The sequence below is a fragment of the Halyomorpha halys genome, unplaced genomic scaffold, assembly GCF_000696795.3.
Source record: "Halyomorpha halys isolate HHAL.00 unplaced genomic scaffold, Hhal_1.1 Scaffold343.1, whole genome shotgun sequence".
Taxonomy (NCBI): Eukaryota; Metazoa; Arthropoda; class Insecta; order Hemiptera; family Pentatomidae; genus Halyomorpha; species Halyomorpha halys.
Genome location: NW_027109758.1, coordinates 1136700 through 1162493, shown reverse-complemented (window position 1 = coordinate 1162493; position 25794 = coordinate 1136700). Strand labels below are relative to the sequence as shown.

At 28.5% G+C, this 25794-nt stretch overlaps 2 protein-coding genes across 4 annotated transcripts in view; both read right to left on the bottom strand.

Annotated features, from left to right (window-relative positions):
- Positions 1–247: 247 nt before the first annotated feature.
- Positions 248–19219, bottom strand: LOC106681473 (gustatory receptor for sugar taste 64f). 2 transcript variants are annotated; one of them, XM_014421796.3, is made up of 9 exons: positions 18972–19219; positions 9460–9571; positions 9240–9379; positions 8979–9161; positions 7323–7588; positions 6186–6340; positions 4353–4515; positions 652–741; positions 248–579 (listed from the first exon to the last, which is right to left on the bottom strand). In XM_014421796.3, the coding sequence occupies exons 1-9, from the start codon at positions 19096–19098 to the stop codon at positions 478–480; spliced, it is 1338 nt and encodes a 445-aa protein (XP_014277282.1). In that variant the 5' UTR covers positions 19099–19219; the 3' UTR covers positions 248–477. The 2 variants fall into 2 exon arrangements, with proteins under 2 accessions (XP_014277282.1, XP_066904049.1); XM_067047948.1 differs by having other exon boundaries at positions 9258–9379.
- Positions 19220–22221: 3002 nt separating this feature from the next.
- The window catches only part of LOC136795010 (cAMP-dependent protein kinase inhibitor beta-like), a gene marked incomplete in the record, with an annotated part of 17114 nt that continues 13541 nt past the window's right edge, over positions 22222–25794 (bottom strand). For both annotated transcript variants that reach the window (XM_067047947.1, XM_067047946.1), the window contains 1 exon segment: positions 22222–25160. In XM_067047947.1, coding sequence (XP_066904048.1) covers positions 25072–25160 — 89 coding nt within the window.

Sequence of the window (25794 nt, the reverse complement as noted above, 5' to 3'; positions counted from 1 at the left end):
GGTGTAGAAGGGAGTTGACTCGTGTAGGTTGATTTGCCTCATCTACCAGATAATTTGCTATACGGAACAAAATGAAGATGGATTACTCCAGAACAGTTTCCACATTCTCATTACATTTGTTAAACAAACAGGTTTTTAGTGCCTAAATCCTAACAAAGTTTTTAAGGTATAACAGAGTATAATAGTATACATTTGTCATTTGTATGTATGTATTGTATAAATTTAATAATAAAAGGGGTTACAAGAAAAAAAATATGTTTAAGTTGAAACTTTTAATTATGCATTTATAATCCGTATGCTCAGTCTGAATTTATATAGATTAGATAATACTTTCTATATTATTCCACCTATATCTAGTATTTTTTCTATATCATATAACTCTATATGTTTCTAGATTCAGATCATCTGATCTAAGTGGTTTCAATGAGAGACCCGACATGACCCTGTTACAATGGTACATTGATCTGTTGGTATAGATCAGGCTCTTCTTGAGGAATTATGTGCATCTGACCCGCTGTCGTCGGTCGGGTTGTTGAACTGTACGAGGACCACTTCGTAAGTGACAATGGTGCCGGCTATCTGAAATAAATATTAAAAATAGAATTTTTGTCATAATTAAAATGATAAACACATAAATAAGCAAGCACTTACTGTTAACATCAGGGTGCGAGTCACGGTGAAAAATTTACAACCAGTCAATGCCAGCGTTTCGCCAGTTACTTGGTCAATAAGGCGTTGGACCTAAAAATATTAACAGTGTGTATATTTTTAATTATTAGCTATTAATTATTTTTTCTTCTTTATTTTTATTTAACTATTAATAATTTTTTTAACTGTCTGCCAGAAAACAACTCCTGGTGTGTTACAGTTAACCTTGCTTAGAAAGTTCTGCCATGATATTTTTTACTATGTTTAATCACATACCTAGCATGTGTTTCTGTCCGCTTTATATGACTCTAGCTATTCGGAGGATGGTCGACGAAGGAATTTTATAAAGTGCCCTCTTTCTGTTATTTATTGCTTTTTCACATTCATCTGACTACCACGGTACAGGGGCGGATAGTATTTAATTAGCAGATTAGGAAATGTATAGGATTGCTGTTTTGGCGGCTTCAAAAAACTAATATTTAATTGTAGAATTAAGCGGTCAGGGTCGATATCGGAAAGATCTATATCTATATAAGTTTAGCCGCCGCTTGATATTAGAGCCAATCAGATTTTTTAATGAGCCGTCAGTTGTGTCTGCTGTAGGAGAGGACTTTATTAACTGTTTTAATAATTATGGGGAAATGGTCACTGCCATGTGTATCACCTAATGTTTACCCTCGAGTCGTGGCTTGTAACAGGGGGCTAGTGATTGTAAGATCTATTGCTGAAAGTTTTCCAAAGCTGGCACAGAACGAATGTGATATATTGTATTGTTTATACTATTTAAATTACAATTATCTATGAAAGACTCGACCCCTCTCATCCAAGTGGTCACTGCCCCAAATTAAATTATGAGAATTACAATCCCCAGCGAGAATTACTGGTAGGGGCAATGAATGTAACAAGTCCTTCAATTGTTGAACTGTGAATAATCGGCGAGGAGGAAGGTATAGAGAGCATAATGTGAACGGGTGAGGTTGTGATAAAATTCTTACTGCTACTGCTTGCAAATTAGAGGTAATATATAAGCTATTAAAGGGAATATTTTCTTCCACTAAAATATACACCCCATCACAAGCAATGCGACCATCTGTATAATCTTTCCTCATAATAGCATATCCCCGAAATTCAAACATATCAGTTGGTTTCAAATTTCTTGTAAGCAAGCTACAGAGCAATTATAGTAATTCAATAAGTATTTAATTCATTTCTACGATAAAATAAACCATGTAAGTTCCACTGCGTTATATTCATTTTAAATAAAACAATCTACCTATACTGACTGTCAGAGAAAAAGAGCGAACAGCTTCGTATAAAGTCTATTTGTGTTAGAGTTAAAATTATAAATTATATAAACGTTATATAACGGTTGACACCCATACAGATAAATAACAAATTACCATTAGTAGACAAGCAGAGACAAATGCAGATAAGAAATAGTCAATATTTATAAGAATTATGATGCTGAAAAACATAGGATAAAGATAAAGAAAAAATATATTATTGGGCATATTGAAGTAATTATGATTATTAGAACAAATATCTAATGGCAGAAAGTACAGGTAGAATAAACATTTAATTTTTATTTCCAGCTTTTTTTTTTTTTTTTTTTTTTGAAAAAACTTCATCTTTTTTATTTTTCGAGGAAGAAGACTCTTCACTAAAATACGAGCTTGAAGACACTGGCCTGTTTTTATTTAAATTATTTTCTAAATTAGTTAAACTTGATGCAACTTTAGAATGAATTCTGTTTTCATTTATTACTTTTTGGAGGTTGGCAAAATTAGTTATTTTGCCCTATTCTAGCAGAGCCTCAGTTATAGACTTTTCCTGTGGCGATGGAGGGAGAGGAGCCGACACAACATCCGTGTTCTGATCCTAACATTTTCTGTCTCTCTTTTTTTTAATAATTGCTCCCGCTTGACGATATGACACTTTATCCTGCATTCGGATTTTTTCAATTTTCTTTTCCCTTTCATACATTGAACATTAACTATTATAAGCTGGACAATCAGTTTAAACATTTGGGGGAATTATTACAAGTTTCACTACTGTGTGTTTTTTCTCCACATTTACCACAGTTCTTTATTTGGCAATTTTTACTAGTATGTCTATCATGAATAACAAAGAAGAGGTTTCGGCTCATAAGGTCTAATTCTAATGGACAGAAAATCTAAGATTACTTTTTCTGGTAGGGCACACTTCTCAAAAGTTAAAATCATCAAAAAGTGTAGCTTTCTTTTCATTATTAATCTTTTTATAAATCCTTTTAACATTAACAATACCCTGATTTTCAAGTTCTGAAACCAATTCATCTTCTGTACAATTCAGCAACTCCGGGATATAAGCAACCCTATGTGAAAAATTCAATGTTTTATGTAGTTCAAATAATATGGGAATATTTTGGAACGTTTTGATATTACTCAAATTAACAAAATCTTTTTCATTACTCACCATTAATTATATAGTACCGTTTTTTAAAATTTTTACATTGACTTGTGGACAGTAACTTTTTATGAACCGACATACGCTAATCGGGCTGAAATTGTTAAATTGTGTATAGTCCGAATTTGTATCTAAGCGCATGACTAAATACTTTTTGGACCATTTACCTTTTAATTTAAACATGTCCCGCGTGTCAGGTGGTTTAGGTTGTAAGGGTGTCGCAATGTGCGACAAAAACAAAATAAATAAAGAGAATAAATGATAGTTATATAAATAATCAAGAAAAACCAGTTAATTTGAAAAAAGGGGGTAATTAATACAATTATGAAAGAAATAGGTACTCTCTGTCAACACTCAAATTCCGAGAACTTCTGTTAAGATTGACACAAGGCACTATTGTTTCACAGATCAAACGAATGGCACTGACTGATGTGTTACTTCTTCGAAATTTGGAAGACACCTTCACCAAGCTATGTCGATAACCTTCGTCGTGTCGGGTCTGATAGGAAATACCGAAGTTCGGAGAGCATCACTCAAGTTGAATGCATTCATGAACGCACATCAAAGGAAAAGAAAGAACCCCGCTCGCCAACCTTCCTCTTACACTGCTGGGACACGACTTAATCTTTTATATTAAAATTGACCATTTCCTGAAAGTCATCATAATATTCATAATGAATTTGTGATTGCTACGAAAAAAATTACTTCTGATATCATATTTTAGGATTTTTACGACTTACAAACTTCGTACCGTATACATAATATAAAATATAACATTAAACTTTTAAGCCACATATTCAATAGGATAGCATACATGTGTTAACGTGTTACATTAAACATTATTATTGATAAAGATAAAACCATTCGCGTGACAGAACCATCGTAAAAGGTCAAAGCTATTGACTCAATCACATTATCTCTTGTCACAAGGTTGAACTAAGAGTAGTAATTTCATTGGGGAATATTTAACGACTGAAGATTAAAATCTAAACCTATGATATAAAGTTTAAATAAATCCCGGTATAAATATCGACAAATAAAACAGTCAAGAGATTACAAGGTATTCTAGCTATCGTAGATAAGGAAGTATCCGTTTGATGACATCATTTAACCATATTTTTCCATTACTTTCCAATTGAAACAGGAATTTTCATAATTACTATTGATTATTATGATACTAGAGAATTAGTAGAGTCAAATAATATTGGCAGCAAACTTGACACAATTTTGAATATACTGTAAAAGATACATCTACCAACCTCACTGTTGAATTGCTCTGAAGAAACGGAGTACAAGGTCGGTAGAGATCCCTTGCTATGCTCGTAAATACTGGTAGCAGCGAAGCAGACGGAACAAGTCCTGAAGAGTATGTGGCCGAAGGAACCGCAGAAATAGGCTACTTGAAGGAAAGATGTTAAAGGTCTGAAATATTAACATTAGTTATATTGTTATGAATATAGTTCAATTTATCTCTTAAACATGAATGGGAGAATAACTACGTAATATGATAAAGAACAATATTACAATCCAAATTTCCATTTTGAAAACAGGTTTCTATTATTAGCGCATATAATGTAACAAACCAGGTTTCTATTATTAGCGCATATAATGTAACAAACCAGGTTTCTATTATTAGCGCATATAATGTAACAAACCAAGTTTCTATTATCAGCGCATATAATGTAACAAACCAGGTTTCTATTATCAGCGCATGTAATGTAACAAACTAGGTTTCTATTATTAGCGCATATAATGTAACAAACCAGGTTTTATTATTAGCGCATATAATGTAACAAAAATAATTTTTTAAAAATGTATAATGATGAGTAAATTGTTAACTGTGAATTTATAAAATGAAAAATGAAAATTAAACTTAACCCTTAAACTCACTAAAAATTAAAACTTAATAATATATATGTATAATATCTTTTATTACCTAATTCTTTCATTACTTTATTTTAAATAATTTTCATTTTTTACATGTATTTATCAACTATATTTCTATAAGTGTTTTATAATTTTTATTATAATACTTATATTTTTATTACTATAACTTAATTTTAATATTAGTCTACTCATACAGACTATATCTTCTTATAATACTTCAACTATTCATCTCATTCAATACTATTTATGTACATATAATGTTGGTCATCATTTTCTTATTTTCCAATCATTCGGTATATCGTTTAATTCATTGTTTGTTATCTTGTTATTTTGTTCTTAGCCCATATGAAGGTTTCAGGATTGGGCCGAAATGTTGGTACCAATAAAGATGTTTTTACTTATTTGTGTCCTTTACTGACTGTACCCCAATCATCTTCTCTTTATTGCATAAATAATGTACATCAACTTGTCTACACTATAGTTTAAGTGTAAATACCATCTTGAGTTAGGTGTAGCATTATCAAAAATACATTTCATATTACTTTTGGTTTTTAAAAACTTTTCATTTTATTCAGGTATGTGCTGTAACTCCAAACTAAATAGTTAATGAAAAACAGACTGATTATTTATTTATTTTTCTCAGACATGAGAGAGAAAGCAATACCGAACAGAATAATCAACTTGGAAAAACAACCTTGATCTCTCCAGGCACTCCAGGTATACTCTACCGCATAGCAAATAATTCGAGACCCAAGTGCAGAGCTATAATAAATTAATTAGTTGTATTACATTGTATTTTTAAAATATTTACTATGAACCTTTTCAAAATGATAATCAACATTTTAAAAGCCGAATTTCCAAGTAAAGGTATTAGTTTCAGGGTTCATTTACACATATCTCTCTTGAATAAGTTCTGTTTTTCCGAACCGAGAAGAATTATATTTTTCTGAGGATTTAAATTGAGGGGATCCCTCATTTCCATAGCAATTTAGTGTAAGGGACGTCTATGCTCCCTCAGTCTCTTTGTCCTACTGTTTCGATTGATTACTTGCTGTTGTTTCAGAGACGTGATATATTTTTAAAATTAACTCTTATATTACCAAAATAGTACTGTATTAGTACTAAAGTAGTAGTAGTCCTGTATTAATTCACAGGTATATTCCATAACATATAGAAAGAGAATTCTCAAAAAAATGTATACTTACTGTATACTGTTCAGTAGTTGAATACAAATGAAGTAAAGATTGACTGAGAAAGAAATGAGTACCAGGCGAGATATTTTCTCTTCAACTGTCTTAGCAAGCAGAGATAGGCTGTTATAGAGTTCTCTTTTCCTTCTCCAGTAAGAAAGTGCGTTATCCTGGAAAACAGCAGAAATCCATTCATGATTCATAATATTATAAAAGAATGAAATATCATAGCACTGATTTTGAAACCTATTTTCAAGGAACCGCCTAAGTAGGGTTTGCAATAACAAAATTACTAATAAGAAAATTACTCGACAATGGTTTTTAAGATCTATAGACAAAGGATATAATAAGATTTGTTTCGAATCATTTTCCAAGACTGCATTAGCTTAAATCGGTTTGAACTAAGCTCTCGGTCTTCCCTCCTTTTCCAAGAAAATTGCATATTCTGAACTCTAATTTCCATTTTGCTTTAGTTTTCTTCAAATGATATGACTCCATCATCAGTGAATCATTCAAATAAAAAAGAAATTATGAAAAAAAATTATGGCCAAGTGCAAGAAAATTAGCTAAAAAATGTACTTAAGTAAAAACCTAATATTGAATATTTTGAAAAACCATGCAAAAATTCAAAAAACTGTGGCAGAAGAATAAGATGGATAAAGAAGACAACTAAACAAGAATGATTTAGTCCTGCTTAATCTTCAAATAAACTAATCCACCGTCCAACTGTACAAGAAGAAAAGGCAAAATAATTTGCTATAGTATTTTATTAAAAATTCAAATGTATGTAAATAATTACTTATGTTCTTGTTTACAATAAAACTATTTTCAAAACAAGTCGTTTGATTTAAAGAAAACAAATATATGCTTCCTTTTGTTCCAACTGTAGTGAATATTCCTTTTAGGAATATTTGCATATATATGTATTTTCAAACTATTTGATGTGCACTTTTGATTTAAATTTTTTATGGATAAGAGAATGTATAAAAATTCAATTGTAACTTATAATAATTTTAATTAAATAACATAAGAGCTAATTTTTGAACAGCCGCTTATTTTATGGAGTAGCTTAAATGATAACCAATGTGTTTTTAATTCAACTAAAATATGAAACATAAATATATATTAAATATGAATCGTAAGCACACTTACGTGAGATACCATAGCAGCTGTCATTCTGAGGTCTCTGTTGAATTGTTTGAACATATTCGCTAACGATAGTGAGACAGCTGTCAAAAAAATATCAGTATAGTTCCATATGAGGGTTATCAGGAAATTTCCAAAATAGATGAATATATAACACCAGGTATTGAAGCCTAAGACAGAAGAGACATTCTTGTCGTCCAAGAACATTCTAAGACGATCTTGGTTTTCTTCGACATTCAGCATGAACTGTGTGTTGGAAAGTATATGTTCAACTAGGGAAAATAAAATAAATCAAATTAAAAATACCATCTAAATAAAGGTTGTCTTAAATAAATCTATATTATTGTTCCTTAAGAAATATACTACTAAATATAATACTGTACTTCAAAATTAATATAGAGAATATAATTTATTATACTTATTAAGTTGTAATATCTTTATGAGGTAGTTGGGTAATTCTTACAAAAGTAAGCAGTTCTGTACCCCCGGGTGTGAAAATACCCAAGTCTAAAATCAAAATATCAAAATTGGTGCGCTATATTGTGAAACAGCACATCCTTTAACGGTATTTCGTTTAATTTCAATTAAAATAAACATATTCGTTAACGGGCATTTAGGACTCAAGTTCCCTGACTTATGTTTTTGGTTTAAGATATACGAATCGTGGGCATTGCAGCTCTCAGTGAAACTGTCCACTTTAATTAAAAGGAATAGAATGATATAAAAATAATGGATGTTAGTGATTATTATTTATTTACTTTTTTTTTTTTATCAAGCCTAAAAGTGTCCATTTCTTTGAGAATAATCCAGTTATTGCAATTTTTTTTTTAATAACATTATTTAATAAAACAGACTGACTCCATTACCAGATAGTCCAAGAACTCAAGAGAAGAAAAAACTAGGTTATTTTTCTTCACTTAAAAGTTAAAATTGGTGGTTGTGCCAACCCTGATAAAAGGGAATAAAAATGGCGACTGTTCTATAAGTTAAAAAAAATACATTTTTTGAGTTCATTCAAGTAAACAAAAAATTGGAGTTTGAGTTTGCCAAAAAAAAATTCATAAATATTGATTTTTCATTACTTTAAAACAAGTGTTGCGTTTTGAAAACTGTATCTCGAGAACTATTTCAAATAAAACAATATATTAGAGCTCATATTATAAAAAATTTACTCTACTTCAAATTTAGACTGTGAATGAAAAATTAATTTTTAGTAAAGTTTTGAAACAGCCACTATTTTTGATTCCTCCCCAACTATGGTTGGTACAGACATAAATTTTACTAAGTAATTTTATAAAGTTAGCAACAAAGTATTCAAAAATTGTAGTGTAATAACTTCTTCCTCGCCATCGCCTTTCCTCTTTCCTTCTCCCGCTCCCCTTTCCCTCTCTCTCTCCCCAGGCTCTTGAACTATGAAAAAATTACCTCTTATAGGTTGTAAATAAATCCATTTATGAAAAATTGTAAATTTTAATACATAGAAAGGTAGCGTGGCAACCATTAAAATTAAGAACTATATTTATATAATCATAAAATGATATGACTGTACAAGTCTGACTGATGCCTTTTAGTCACACAACTTTTTTTTTTTGTTATTTGGGAGAGTTGATAAAAAAAAGAAGCAAATCATGTCATTATTGTAAAATATTAGAATATACTCACAGATAGAGGAAAATAGTAGGCAATTTGTTAGCAGCTTAATTTTTTTCTGTACGTTCGATGATTCGAAATTGTTCATTTCACCCTGGAGGGAAGCCCATTTACCAATAAAATCTTTCCACTGCCTTACCAATATTAGGAATGACATTGAAATGAGCAATGTGCTACCAAAAAACATGATGTCTCCTGAAAGACCACCTTTCTTTAAAAAATAAACTAAATAAAATTTCTAAAGATTTATCCTTAAATATTTTGGGATATTACGAATAGACGCTGGGTTACCAAGTGATCTATAGGTAACTCCTCGATCTCTTATGTATCGATTTAAAGCAAATATGCAGAGTATTATATTAAAAGTTATTATTCCAAATGAGTATAACACTTTCCAACTTTTCCATTCAAATCTGAAATATCAAACTCTAATTATGGCAAAATATACCAATAAAACATGTTTCATAAATTAATATTATTATGTGTAACTTACCTGAGCTTTCTATAATCTGGGTTCGAGACGCCATAAATTGGTAGAAGAGAAAGGAATTGTGCTAATAAGAGGGGCGTCCGCAGCTCCAACTGTATTGTAGACCTCGAGTCAGCTTAAAAGGAAAGAAGAAACCTAAATCATTAAAATTATACCGATATTTCACTTACTAAAAATACACATTCTTATCGTATTTATTCCAAGAATAATATAACATAATGTAACAAAAGTCATTAAAGGTGTTTGGAGTATATCTTTCATAATTCCTAAATTATCGTATAGTAGTTTATAACTTTTATTTTAATAATATGGACGTATAAATAAATAATTTAAATATTAATATCACAAAGAATAGGATTTCATTGTTGGGATGCGACCCATATTTTGTCTCCTCACAAAAGATACCCTTTACATGGTATGTTTATACCCCGTTCGGGAAATGGTTGCTTAAGGGCATTGTCCTATTGTTTATAAAACCTTCAAAAACTCCCTGGTTTACACCAGATTAAGTATTGTTCGCGACTTGGGCCTTATAATTATAACAGCATGGGAAACTGTCACACAAGTCTTGGCTAGAATTTTCCTAGAAACTTAGAATATTTATTACCTCTTTCCTGATCATTTCTGACAAGCTGAAAAGTTATCGAAGCGAACAATCTATTCTAACTAGGGTGTGGGGGCAAGTTTTCACTATGTGGGTCTGCTACAAAGAAAATGTTAAAAAAAAGTAAGCTCCCCAGGCGCGGAATTTGAATTGAACCGCTGCAATTACGAGAAAAGTAATGGTAGAGACATCTACTTCTTCGGCTACGAACGACCTCGTGGACGTCTTAAACACCGGCGGAATCAGGTACTCTGACTACATTCATACTTGCTTAAAAACACACAATACATTATAAATACATGACTGTGACAGTAGCCGAGAAAAATTATCTTCATTATGAATATATACATTGGAAAATCCAAACAACCCTCTCGTATCTGTACGATTTTGACACAAGACCGACACGTAGTTTAAATTTCATAACATAATAATAAGGTAAGTACTTAGCAGTCATTTATGACCTTTCATATCCAACCAGGAGCAAATCTAGTTTTTTGGAGGGTTTTTTATAAGCCATACTGATTTCATTTTTTAACAAAAAAAGTCTTCATCTTTATCCAAAACAATAATAGAGGGAATTCTAGACCTCATGTTTATATTGAATAAAAAAAATTAAAGATATAGCTCATGAAACACAATTTTTACAAAAATGTTGGTTGGTTCCTAATTGCGTGAATCCAAGTGTTTTAGAGAAATTGATATCATATTGTAGTTGGATTTCCGAAATGTAGATTATATATATATATATATATAATGATCATATATATATATGAGAGAGATGACTGACTGTATGTAAATTTGAAAGAAATGGTCAGGGCTACAGTCATGAAGAAAAGAAAATAGTTTTCAACTTTTTATTTATTGCCATCGTTTTGACACACAATATAGGTCTGCATGAGGGCAGATGTGACGGGTGGAGAATTAAGCAAAATGACTGGACTCATGTTCGTTCAGCCCCATGATTTTTCTTCTCTTGATCAAAAATGACCTTCAAATTTAAAGTTTTCTTTGCTAATTAGATTCTCATTACTCCTAGTAGTGCCAAGATAATACAAACCCAGGTACATTTTCTGAGTACAAATTTTTTATTTTAATGTTTCTGCAGTTTCTTAAAATTATCCTCAGCAACTAACCAAGACACTGGTTAGTTGCTGAGGATAATTTTAAATTATAAAATTTAAAATTATAAAGCCCTAAGTAATTCATTAATTATAAAGCCCTGCTCAACTGATCCCCAACTAACCGGTGGTAAAGTGCTGAGAAAACGCTAAGTTATATACAAAATAACCAACTTCGTAACAAATATGTAAACAAATGTAAAATATATGAAATAACAAAATACATGAAAATAACATCGAGGCCCCTCACATACCGAGTTGAAATATATTCCTGTATTTAATTCTATAATCATTTTAGATATTTTACACGATATATCTAATAATATTTTTAAAATTTACAAAACCTATTAATAAAAATCAAATTAAAAAAAATAACTCTAATACAAACCAAATTAAATTTACCCCTCGAATTCCCGGACCCATGTGTTCAGAAAACGTTTCTTCTTATTCCCCTCTCCGAATGGAAACCCCGAAACATTCATTTCTGTCTAGCAAGCGCCACAATATAATATGGGGATATTCTGTTAGTTCTAGAAAAGGTACCTTTTTTTATTTTTCCGTCATATAAAAAATGCCTCTGTTCGCTACTGTGGACTAAACAAATTAACCTTCATGAAAAACCGATAGACGTGCAAACCAACTTGATCAACGAACCCTATGTAGTTAGTTTATCACATTCCTTAATCTTATTTACGTAATCATGCCTAATTTATGAACATTAATAGTTCAGTTCACTTCATTTGGCGGAAATCATTATTCTGGACTCACTCGGAATCCCAAATCATTATTTATATTAAACCTTACCTGAGGTATTGTCAACTCTATGAGCCGAAAAGGAAAACAATTAATAAATACATAAAAAATGTATTCTACTAGTCACAACTAATTCCCCCTCATCCCTTTTAATATTTTCTATTGCCTAACTGATCAGTATGTTGTGTATTAGCGACTCAACACAGATGAGCAGCCCCTCCCAATTTTTTTTTTACATTTCCTCCTTATATGTCATGTGAATCTGTAAGACAGAATTCTGAACACAGTTTTAATTATATGTTTACTTATTTCTAATTATTTTTTCTAATATTGGATTGAGAATTGAATTGGTTTGAATCACCAGCAAAAGTAAAACCTACAAAACAGTAAAGTCAGTGCTACATATCAGACTGGGTAAAGTGGCTCTATCATGTTTTAGGACCCGTTTAATAATTTTAAAAAATTATATTGGCTATGAGTTATGCTAAATCATTACCTATACATAATAATTATCAGCCAAATAATTCATCGTGTGTCTGATTAACTCATCGCAAGAGGTATTCGTTTTCTAAAGTGGCAAGCAATTTTAAAAAGAAAGCTTAGTCGTGTGTTTTTCTTCGTACTATTCTTGAAATGCAAAAGACGGCTGAAGGACTAGGAACTATTTTAAGTATTCCAAAAAGGATGGAAGCATATATTTAAGCAAGAGGAGGCAATACTTCATATCCAGTGCCATTATAAGAACTATCTCTTTTATATTTAAAACTAATCATCTAGGATAATTTTAATTTTTAGTTAAGGCCAACAAAGGATAATATGTCGCACCCGAAAGAGTGCATCCATTAATTTGTTGTCATTACCAATATAAACAATAAATTAAAAAAATCTCTTTAAATCAATGTTATTACGAATTACTTTACAAACATGATGTTCGTGGTCACACTAATTATGAGAAATATGTTTCTTATCGTGAAAAAAGCTTTTACTAAAATTATATGCTGTGAAAGACACGAATGGAAAATATTGATGTTATGTCTAGCGTCCCGATTTCAGGAGCATCACGATTTTTTTTAAAAATTAGTTAGGCTACTCAGACAAAATTGTAAGCAAGCTCGTCTTTGAAAGCCCATAATGATAATGGGAATTTATCATTGAGGGGTATACCCTGCTTTCATTATAAAGAAGCCATTGGGCGAATCTTTACCGAAACCAAGCATTAAACGATTTCTGTAATGTGCTTCAAAGAAATAATCAAAAGTCTTACTTACTAGCTTCGTCTTAGTGTTAATGAAAGAGAAAATTAAATCGTAATATGCAGAAATAGAGATCATTACCGATTTCTGTTACACAGAGGTCTTTACGTATCGCATACATATATCGGATATCAGAAAGTGTTCTTGAACGACTCAAATTAGTTCTTCAAATGTTATATTTTGATATTCTTTATTTGATACATCAAATGACATTTCATAACTAATTTCTCATTTTTTAAGTCTAATAAACAGTGCACTATGACGAAAATTTAAAAATTAGGTTTCAATGATTACATATAATTTATGTTACATTATAGTATTTTATGTTCTTTATTTTATTAGATTAATTTACATAGGTGTTGATTAACGACAGAATAGGTTAGAGACACATATTTCTTCTCTTTTACATAATTATAGGTGTCTATAAAAATTATTGTTTAAAGCCTTTTAAGTTTTAAGTTTTTTTTTAATTTATTATTTAAATCGCAAGTTAACCAGAAAGTAATAGTAAACTGATTTCCTTCAATGGAAACTGTTAGAAAAAGACAGCGGTAAACAGTTAACCACTCCTTGGGCGTCTGTGAAGTTGACGTATCATTTGATGGAAACTCACAAAGCTTTGAGAGTTCTGGCTCCCTTTCAAATAGTTCTAGAATTCTTGATTGATCAAATAAAACGTTTTGACCATTAATACAAAAAATAACACTTTTTTAAAAATGAGACGCCACCTTCACGCAGCGTATCATTTGGTGGAAACACAAACTTTTGAGTTCTCTGCCTTCCTTTTGAGTAGATACAGTGTTCTTGATAGGTTAAACAAAAAGTTCTAGCAATTAAAGCAGAAAAAATCACTTCAAAAAAGTAAGACACCAACTATATCATCGTCATTGGCAGCGCATAGAACTCTTTGGATATATGTGTTCCATGATATATATATATATGTTTTGGTTACACAAAACGTATTTCAGTAGAACCAGTAATCGCGATTGCAACCAACGTTTCTCCACTGTTTGTCAAAAAATATCAATTTTGGGAAGTTTTAATTTTTTAAAAATTCTCTCAAAAATCTTTAAATTTTTAAGAAAATTTTAGAATGTAATTGGTTATAAAAAAAAAAGTATTTCGTTTTTTATGTAGTTAGTAAAACAATATAAATTTTGTGGTTTTAAAATCGCTCTTCGTTGCCACCGCATAGAACTCTCTCTTCTGCTGGCTTTATAAAGCTTTTTTCAAAATTGCTGCCGTATATTTTTAGTTTTATAGTCAATAACTCCTAAAATATTTATTAGTAGCTTACCTATGTAAATTATCGAAATCTAAAGCATCATATTGCAAATCTTTGCAATATATCAAGCTTTTTTTAGAAGTCTATATCATATTTTTTTTTTTTTTTTTATTTATTTATTTATTGATATTTACAACTGTATAAAAAAATACAACAAGTAAATTTGATCATAATGACATAATGATAATGATATGATACAGCATGTAGAGAAGCTACCCAGTAGTAGAACTCTAAAAACAGTTTACAATATAAGGTCACGAGGCTGATCTTAGATATAAAAGAAAACCAATTTTTACCCGATTATGGTGCCTAGTGCCAGTGTAGTGTAGTGCATTTGAGTATTTACTTAGAAACACGTTTACCCTGAATGGATTACAAATTTTACTTTTTTATAGTTTCTTATGTTATAAGTAAAAAGTTTACCAATTAAAAATTTCCACTTGCGTTCTTTTTTTATTTTTTCTGTACACTACAATTACAATTATAGTATATTGTCTTTTTTCAACAACTAAATCACAATTTCTGTAGTTAAATGATTCAATTTTTTACGTGAACTAAACAACTGTAAATGTACTTGAAAAGCAGGGATTAAACTATTTCAAGACCGGAAAACCGCAACTTTATTAAAGAAAATAACTAAATGTTTCGCTATTTTCATTTAGTTCTGAATATCTTGAAAACAACCTACCGTACGGGAAAGTATTAAGTATAGTATAGTAAGTACTTTTTTATATAGTATTTTTTTTAATTTGAGTCCTAATAGAAATTGTTAAGTCCTACAATTTTCGAGATGCAATTATCAAACACTAATATTTTTTTATTATTGAGTTATCACATTATCTAGTAATATATGATAATATTAGGGTTTTTTTTTATCCCTTCTGCGTATTACACAACATGCATTGAAAATAAAGCATATGCGTATAAGAAATGTGTTTTCAACCGGTAATACTTGTTCTCTTATCTCCTTACAGCAAGTACCAAATACTTTCTTAGCTCAAATTTATCCAATTTTCATTACTAATAAAAATGTAAGATTGTTCATTATTTCAAACAACGTTGTAAATAGATTAGAGGAATATGTTTTGAAAATGTACCCTGCCAAGCAATTTCTATGAGGATAAGACATAGCTAACAATGAACATCATTTAATTGTACATTGATTTACCGAGTTTATTCAAAATCGTTTGAACCAACTCGAATGAGATAGTTAAACTCGTAGTAAATAGTTAACGATCCCTTACTATAAACTTCATATAGATGTAATAAAAAGTAAAATAAAACAGATTAACATGTTGAGTGTAAAACAAAATAACCGCAAGTCCATTCGACGTAATTTTTAATTGTCAGTAATTACTAGCTTCCTCTCTAAATTAATAAGTACAGAGTCCTAGTGTGAATTATTTTTTTCTGAAAACTAATATAGTGCAGTTAATTTGCTGCTTAGAGAGCGATAAGACGTTACTCTCGTTTTCCTAATAGCTTTTTCCGGCATTGAAACGAAATATTCTCTTTTCATGTCATAATTTAAGAAATTTGTAGTTTTCCAATTATGGAATTAATTTGAACTGTCGATAACATTTCACCACATCCAATGCTCCACCTAACCAGCTAACCTAACTTAACTGAATAGGCATTCTCAGAGGCTTTCTGATACTTGTGCACTTCATTTTCTTAATTGGGCCGGGACTAAACAAACACTTGTGACGCTTGCCCCAACAATTGTGCTTCTTAATTATGTAAAAATAGAATATTATTATCAGCTAACAATTAGTTTAGTTACTTCTTTAAGGTCTCTTGTACAAAACAAACTCCAACGGCAGCAACTTCAAAAATTAAAAATTCCTATTCATACTATTATATTATTATTAATGCTTTAAAGCGATCACAGCTGGCGACTTCCCCTTGTTCAAAAGGAATAAACAAATCCTCCAACGATCTTTTTCAGTGGAAGTCGAGTATATACTAACTTGTATAAACCAATCAATATAAGTGAGTTTTAATGTTCTTACTGCTGGAGCTGGTTTTGTACAGAATTACTTCCTTTAAAAACAAAAAACCCTGCATACTATTACACTTTTTTGTTTTACCCAAAACTCTACAAAAGAAAGAAAAAAAGGAGCGAATTCAGTCCACCCTTACAAGCGCGATTATTTTATGTTACTTTTATTTTAAGATTTTTGAGAAGGGAGTGACTCAGTAACACTTTATATTTCCTCTCTATCTTCAAAAATGATGAAGATGTAGGCATATGAAATTTTTAATCCGCCTAAACATTAAAATTCACCGTAATTACTAACTTATATTGGTAAAAATTATCAACCTATCATTCTTTTACTACATAATAATATAATACAATTACAAGTTCCTGAAGGACTAGGAACTATTATAGGTATTCCAAAAAGAATGGAAGCATATATTTAAGCAAGAGGAGGCAATACTTCATATTCAGTGCCATTATAAGAACTATCTATTTTGTATTTAAAAATAATCATCGAGGATAATTTTAATTTTTAGTTAAGGCCAACAAAGATAAATTTGTTGCTACCGAAAGAGTACAACCATTAATTTGTTGGCATAACCAATACAAAAGAATAAATTTCAAAAATCTCTTTAAATTAATGCTATTCCAAATTACTTCACAAATATGATGTTCATGGTGAACTACTCTAAAATAGATGAAAGGCAGTCTCCTGGGCAATTCAAATTATCCCTCAATATTATACCAGTATTAGGATTTCAATACTCCTTACATAACAATGGAATATGATGAATCTTCTAATTTTAATTGAAGTATACTAATAACACCGAAAATTTATTTTATGGTTTTATTAATGAAAGGAATATTGAAGAAATAAAATTGTGTATAATGAATACTTAAAATAATGTCTTTGCTGACCACACCCCAACCATCCTCTCCTCATAATAATTAATATAAATTTAATAATTTCTCCAGCAATTAAATAGTCCACAAATGGGGAGGAGTATACCTGTTTTTCTTATTGGTTATTATATCATAAGGAACTACTATATTTATTTAATAACGAACATAAAAAATATAATTGACCACTGAAATACCAATTACTGCTATATTAACATACCTGAACATGAAAATTGTTTTATTAGAAAAATATAAATTAATTTTTAGATTTTTATTTTTTTTAAATAAAGGTTTTTGTTGAAGAAGATGGAAAACCAATTCAAATATTTTAAATTATGACAATAATCATTATCAGGCATTAGAGAGAATTGGCAGTATGACAAAAACGAAAATTAAAAGGAGAACCAAATATGTATAACTAATTGATATGTTTATTTTAATTTGATTTTTGACAATTTTTCAATCATTGTTTTTAAAGAAATAAATCGTAATTCCAATTTTCAAGTGACAGTAAAATTTAATTCAGTAAAACAAAAATGTTTTAAGATAAAATTTTTAAATTTTCATATCAATATAAAGTTGATCATATTTGAATGACAGCAACAAAAAAAAAGACGCAAATGGGAAAAGAGGGTCTGATATATTATAAAATGAAGAATATGAAGTTGAAAAAGATTAATTTTCTTTCTAAAAATATATTTGGAAAATTGTATATACCTTATTGAAAAAAATGAACAGTCATTCAACACTAAATGATTTTTAAAAAATGAAGACAGCCTGTTCTTTAACATTAATCTATAAAATCAAAATTGACTAGTCATATAAGGATCAAAATTGACTAGTCATTATAACAAAACAATCCTCATAAAATAAAGGCTAATTTTTTAGGTCTATTTTTCTAATTAGCAATGTTAATAATTGGATAACAAACAATAGTTAGAATGAATGTTAATTTTTTAATGAATTAAGCTTTTTAATATTGATTGTCTTTGCATTTAAGAAATATTTCTTTAAAAACATTAAATTTATATTTATTTAATATTGTTTTAGTCTTTCTAGTATATTAAAACTTCATAGCTTATCAATTGTTATATTTGAGTAAGCAGGTAATAGAATGATTATGATATAATTGTACCCCTGCATTTTAAAATTCCACACATCAATAATTCTAGTGTTATCATTTTTCTTTTTACCTTTAATTTAGAATTGAACAAAAATTTTAAATACGTTTCAAAAATTAAATATGAACATAAATTTGTGGATACTACAGTTTAAAAATCAAGGTAAACTGAAGGAAGACAGAATATTACCAACTCTCTAATGAATGATGATAGAATGATTACCACTAAATTAATATTTTTTTAAATAAATTTCTTAAGCATGTGTTTAGTTTAATTTTTTCTTTAAGCCTAAAAATGTTCTTCAAACCTGTAAAAAGTATTAGAATTTTCTTTTTGTACGCTACGAAATACATATGTATGTAAGTCAATGTTAAAAACTTACAATTCTAAATTCTAATGTTTTTATAAATAATATTTTTTTCTAAGAAGCTTTAAACACAATAGATACTGGAATTCAGCTGTATTTTAAATTACACAAAATTTTTCAAAAACACATTTACCTTTTTCTTTTTTCTTTTTGTTGTCTTTCCTTTCTTCTTCACTTAAGTAATGCAATATACTCTGAGTAGTAATATTCCCTAGCAGATCGACATCAATCCTATCTCTCATAATATTGTTGTTGATCATTTAATTTTATTAGAAATCACAATATAAAACTAAATAAAAGTTTCACTCAGTCATAATATAATAAAAAGTAAATACTAAGTGAAATTTCTTTAATAACTGCAAGGGACTGATGATATCTGAACCAGCCGGTGGTTCATGAATGAATGGAGCAACACAAAGGAAAACAGTATAATAAATATCAAAGAAATGCGTAGTTTGCGATAAACTGTTTACATGGGATCGATCAATAACAATTATATACTATCTAAATCAGCTTAACATGACTTGCCTCCTTAGATTCATTTTAAGATAATAAACGGTAAATAACTGGACAGCTCCAAAAATAGCAGGTTACATAAAAACAATTAGATATTTGCATTTCAACAATATCAGATATAAAATATTTTTATTTTCTAAAATACAAGTTTAATATACATCAAACTAATAAGAATAAGTGATAACGTTTATATATAAATAACATTTTACCAAACAATAAGAAAACACCTAACAGTATTTAAATAAATATTAATATAACAGATATAAATTAATTACATAAACATTTCTGAAAATAATATAGATATAACTATTCAACAAAATTAAATGTTGAAAACATCAAATTTCTTTTTTTTAAAAATGGAACAACTGTTTTCCTCTAATACTGCTAACATTAATCACATTACCATACAAATATTAAATATAAATTTAAACTATAATCTAAGCTTTATGCAAAATGTTTTATACAACCTTACAAAATATGGAACATTTAATAAAGACATTCCTTCTGGGATGTAACATGAATGGAAGTTATAAATAAATTCAATAATTTCCAATTAAATTAAAAATTTATAATTTGAGCAATCTGTAATTTTTAAGATAAATCAGATCACTGTGATAATCAAAAACAAATCATAATTTAAATAAATCATGTTATTCAAATTGATAACCAGAGATTGTCTCTGGTTGACATATAATGTATAAAGATTTTGATCTTAATACATTATATGTCAAAAAGTACAAAATATAACAACTGAAAAATCATGCAAATAAATGATTAAGTATTAAAATAGACAAACGTTCAACCTTTAAAATGATGTAAACATTAAAGAAATAAAGAACTTTGTACTTGAAAAAATATGAGACTTTACTTTTGGAATCACTCTTGTATTAAAACAGAATTTACTTTTAATTAGAATACCAATAGTTTGTAATGGGTTTATTTAATTATGCCTAAGCTAACTGAGTCAGTAAGATATGTAAACAAAAGCAAGAAAAATAAATATGAAAAGGCATAAAAATGTTAAATACACACAACAACTGCTCAAAAATAGACTTCTACAACTACAAATCTAACTTCCTTTAAAAAAAATATTTTACATCCCAGACAGGTTAATAATTCAAGAACTATTAACAATTACTTCCATTAAGAGATTCAATAACAATAGTCCAAGAGATCTTGTTAGAAACCAAGCCTCTAATTCAATTGGCAATTTCACTGTCAAATTGTTTTTTCTTCTGATAGAGGTATATTTGCTCAAGAGTAATATTAACATTACACCAATTTGAAGGTAAAACCACATGGTAACCATCACGAGGATATTTTCAAGATTGCTTCACAAAATAAGCAGGTATGATCAAATTCAAACCGTAGACGTTTTGTCTTTTAATAACATACGTAAAAATTAAATCTTAGTTTAATTATATTAAAATAGGACGAAATTATACAATAAAATAATTACAGAACACATGAAATAGTAATAATTTCTAGTATTAACATCAAATTTAAGTACTGCTTCTTTTAGAAAGATCAAAAGCTGACTAGACATAAGTACTTAATTTAGATCATAATCAAAACTGAATATACAAAATAATAAATAAAATAATAGCAAACACAAGTGGACAAAATTTTAACATTGATCATATAAACGACAAGATAGAAAAAATGGAATATCTTGCTGTGAATGGGACTATATACTGCATCTCAAGAAAATATTTTAGTTTTATTCTTGGTAAAAAAAAAATCGAAATAAAGAAAGTACAGTTATCCATGAATATAAGAAAAGATATAAAAACAAAGAATTATTAGGAATAACTTTTAAATTAATTAAGTCAATAAGTTTTTAATAAACAAAACTGTCGCAAGTGAGGAATTCCACAAACCAAAACACTAAGCTGTCAAGTAGAGCAATTGACTCTATCAATAATAATAGAATGAAAATTCAAATTCCATTGTTGTCCAACAATTACAAAATATTTAAGAAAAGTACATGTTATTTTAGCGTAGTAGCCATTGATGAAATGTAATTGATACATGGAATTGATCAGAGCAGTATACCATAGTCCTATTATCCTAATTGACATCGTTTTCAACAGGTAATTATTTTGATAAAAGTAATGTAAACTCGAAAAAATACTAAAATCTTTGCAATACCACTTTCAAGTTAAAATTCTTTATTCTATTTTTTCAATTCTCAGGAGTTACTTCCAAAACAAATAATCATCATTAGCATTTTGCCGATACTGTAAAAATCACAACCATAATATCTTATCAAAATACTTTCAAAATTTATTAAATGACAGTACGTAACTAATGTCAATACCGAAGCAGAGTAATATATGTTCCATCGCCAGGAACAAAATAAAAAACTTTATTTTACACATAATTACTCCCTGGCATTACATGTAGTTGCTCTTTTTTATAAAAAAAAAAAAAAAAAACTTCAAAAACAATTTTTGATCATTTTAGAGATCACAATACTCTGTCCATTATGAGAAAATGAAGATTTAATAATATACACATAATAAATCAGCAATAAATACTTACAGACACTAAGGAAATTACTATAAAAACTACTGTTAAAAAAAAATATGTATAACTTAAAAATTTATATAGCTGATATATTACAAAAAAGCAAGCAACAAAAGATAATGCAAAGTAATAACTTAGCTAAGTTAATCTTACTCACCTCACTTCGAACCCAGAAAAAAAAATGGTGACTACAAAATTAAAATATGAATTATCAATTAAATCATCTATACTTTAAATTAAGAAATTCAATACTTGGAGATAAAAATAAAAATCTGATTTCATAAGAAATATGAATATTCATTTATACTTTTTACAATAAAGCTGGAACAATGGTAAACTAATTCAATTTGAGATGCAATACAAATATTTCTAATCAATCATTTATCACCACCACCCATGCAAAAAGAAATGAAGTGCCCAGAATTTATTTTCAACAAAACTATTTCAAATAGCACAATAACCTCTCATTAAGAAGTATTACAACGCATCTAAAATTACCTAAAATATATAAAACACTCTATCACATTGAAAATACTAATACAAAGTAACTTTCATTAATAACAGCAAATAAATAAATACTATCAACTTACACACAAACATAAAAACATACACAATACCAAATAGATTAAAAAAAGCAAAAAAAAAAAACCTTTTTATGAATTATTTCATTGTAGTAACACAAAAAGAATTTAATTGTATTTAATCACATATTAAAAAACCACCTATTAATGAAAAGTCAAGACAGATCTTAAAAATATTTCCTGTAAAAAATTATTTTAAAAAACTATGTTGAAACAGAAACAGAAAAAAAGGTTCAAAATATTTCTTTAAAAAACAAATTATCCCCAAAGTTATAAAAATAACTTAATACTATAAATAATAAATAAGCTTACGAGAACATTATCTCCCTATATGACTCTTGAATTTTTCTTTTTTTCATAAATGACAACTGGCTAGCAATGATTACACAGGAAATCATAAAAATCCCAACAAGTTCATAAATGTATCAATTTTCTGAGAATATTTATGAAGAATATGAGCTTAACAAGTAAATTGTTAAAGTTAGCAATATATCAAAGTATCAATATTACTAGGCTTCTTGGAAACACAACTCAGGTCTTACATTTAATTATTTTTTCAGTCTCATGAAAAAAAAAGGTTGGAAGTATAGTAAAAAATTCTTCAAAACTTAACAACAAAATTAACAGAATGATACCAATCCGGAATTACTCAGACAGAAAAAAAATTTTTTTTTACTACTCTACAGTTATATATGTAAAAATTACTCAAATAAACATCAACCAAAAAAGTTTCGTTTTTATTATTATAACTATTACTATTATACTGAGGAATTGGAAACCCTTCTCTTCCTCACCACAGCCCATATAGATCTTTCATAAAATGCCCCAAACAATTACTTTAAATCAATTTTATAACAATTTATTTAATAAAACGAAATTCACTACTGCACAATATGCTTATCTCATAAATTTGATGATTGAATAATTTATTATTAATATTCATGTTTATAAAAAAATAATCTACATTATTGCTTAAATCTTTGTTATTTTTCTCTTCTTAATGAAATGAATTAAACATTACTATTATTCTATTGTTTGACAAGTTAGTAAAAAATTTCATTAGAATTCTTAAAAAATGAAAATTTATCAAAGATTTATAGTGATTAGCATATTTAATCAGAGTTAAAATTTAAATAGCACCAAAATCCAATCTTTAGCTATTGCAACACAATGTTTGTAAAAAAACAAAAAAAAAATATTGTATTAATTTAAAAATTAAATTTCAAGATATAAAATAAAAACTGGGAACCAATAGAATAATTACATTTAATACAAATATAAAACATGAATTCCAAGAAAACATTCGTAGCATCCAAAAGGAATTGTTAACTGGAATAAAGAACCCGAAGCTTAACAATGACATTACAAATCAGTAAATACTCATGTAATCATAGGCTAGCTTCAACATATTTTTTTTCATTAAAAATAATTTTATTTCATTTAAGTATAAAATAATCAAATTTGTAGTAAATTCTAATTATAATTAGTCAATGTTATTGAATAAAAGGTATAAAAATATAAGGCTATATGGCTTTAATAGTATTTAAGTTTTAAGTTATTACTTCAAGGTCCTAAATGCTAATGGTTAATCTGTAAACGATTATATCAAAGGATGGATTTTCAGACTCTAGGTATATTTTCATATTAACAACAAATAGCCTAATAGCCATGTCCAGAAGTATAAATAAAAAAGTAATAAAAAACTAAAAATAAAATAGGTGGTTTTTTTACAATTAAATACTATACAACAATCACTTTTAAAAAATAATGATTAATTACTTTGGTAATAATATACAGCATAGTTCTTTTTTATCTTCAATACAAATATATATATAAATCACTATCTCAAAATGACGTCATAATTGAACAATATTAAAAATTTTGGTCAGCCATTTATCACAACTCCTAATGCGGTTAGAAAACAGATACAATGCAACAAACATCAATGTCAAAGTGATTTAGGAGCAATAGCAGAAATTAAAACATTACAATCAAGAACAGCTGAAAATGATTATTGCACATTTGGTAAATGTGGTCCCTTCAAAAATAAACAAGTTAAAATAACTATCAGATATTGAAGCAAATAATAAATGCAAAATAATATGAGCTTGTTATTTTTAGTTATAACTCAAATAAACAACCTGGTTAAAATAATAAGAAAATACTAAGTTAAAAATGATAGAAAAGAATTAAATGAAACTGGCGACAGATGTTAAAAAACTATAATAAAAGATAAAACATTTGTTTAAAGGAATACTGCCAGGGTTTCAATTTCGGTTGATTTCCTGTATGCAACAAAATTACAGTGATGTCAACAATATAAAGAAAGAAACATGCTTCAATCACTTCCGAAACAGAGCTCCTTGGAATCACCGTTATTTCTATTATGATGTATTATGAGATTACTAACACTTAAAAACCACAGTAATCACAGTGTTATTAATACTGATTTTTTTTTTGTTTAAAAATACTAAAATCCAGAGACTTTTGCGTTCATTTTAATACAAAAATTAAAAAATAATGGAAAAAATAAAATAAATAAGATGAAAAATTATTAGAACGAAAATTCATAAAAACAAAAACTGATTTGAATTCCTTTTATGAAATTCAACTGGAACTTGAACCACTAGCTTCACTGCCATCGTCATCTTTTGGTTCATCACATGTAGTTGATTCTTCATTTCCTTCCTTCTTTTCTGAAAAAATAAACAAATAATTTCTATATATACAAAGAAAAATTTGTTTTTAGAGAAAAAATCAAAACACAGGAAGTTCATAAGTTTACCTCAAAATTGATCAAAAGAAATTTTAACCTCATCTTTCTTTAAAAAACAAAACAATTTAGAACCAATCTTGAAGAATGGTCATTAGTTTTCAATGATTCCTGACGTTTACTACAATTTTTATAGTTACAAACCTATAAGAAATTATACCGCTCATAATTCTGATATTAACAATTTAGTCACCATCAAAGAAATCTGATGTCAACCACGATTAATAACTAACTACCCCAGGAAAATGTTTTCCAGACTAGGACAACAGTCTAACTTTGTTTAAAGTTTTCTTTTTAGCAAAGGTGAGTAATTACACTGTCATATTTCATGTCCAACTTATTTAATAAAAAATCTTTGTAGAAGAACTTTCAAAGTGTTATGTCTGCCATAGGTTGAGGTAAAGGTGGTGTAAAGCACAGACCACCATCTTTTCTTTCTTTTTTAGTTTGATTCAGTCTCATGCTAATAGCTAATAAGTATCATTCTTGCACTGAGAGATACAGCTCTCTCTCTCTCTCTCTCTCTCTCTCTCTCTCTCTCTCTCTCTCTCTCTCTC

Bases quoted from the DNA above. Each gene is read 5' to 3' on its own strand.
- LOC106681473 (XM_014421796.3), bottom strand. From the start codon at position 19,098: ATGATCAACAACAATATTATGAGAGATAGGATTGATGTCGATCTGCTA. The intron at 9,380-9,459 runs GTAAGTTACACA...TTGATATTTCAG, and splicing joins CCAGATTATAGAAAGCTCAG to ATTTGAATGGAAAAGTTGGA. The intron at 9,162-9,239 runs GTAATATCCCAA...GTGGTCTTTCAG, and splicing joins TGGTAACCCAGCGTCTATTC to GAGACATCATGTTTTTTGGT.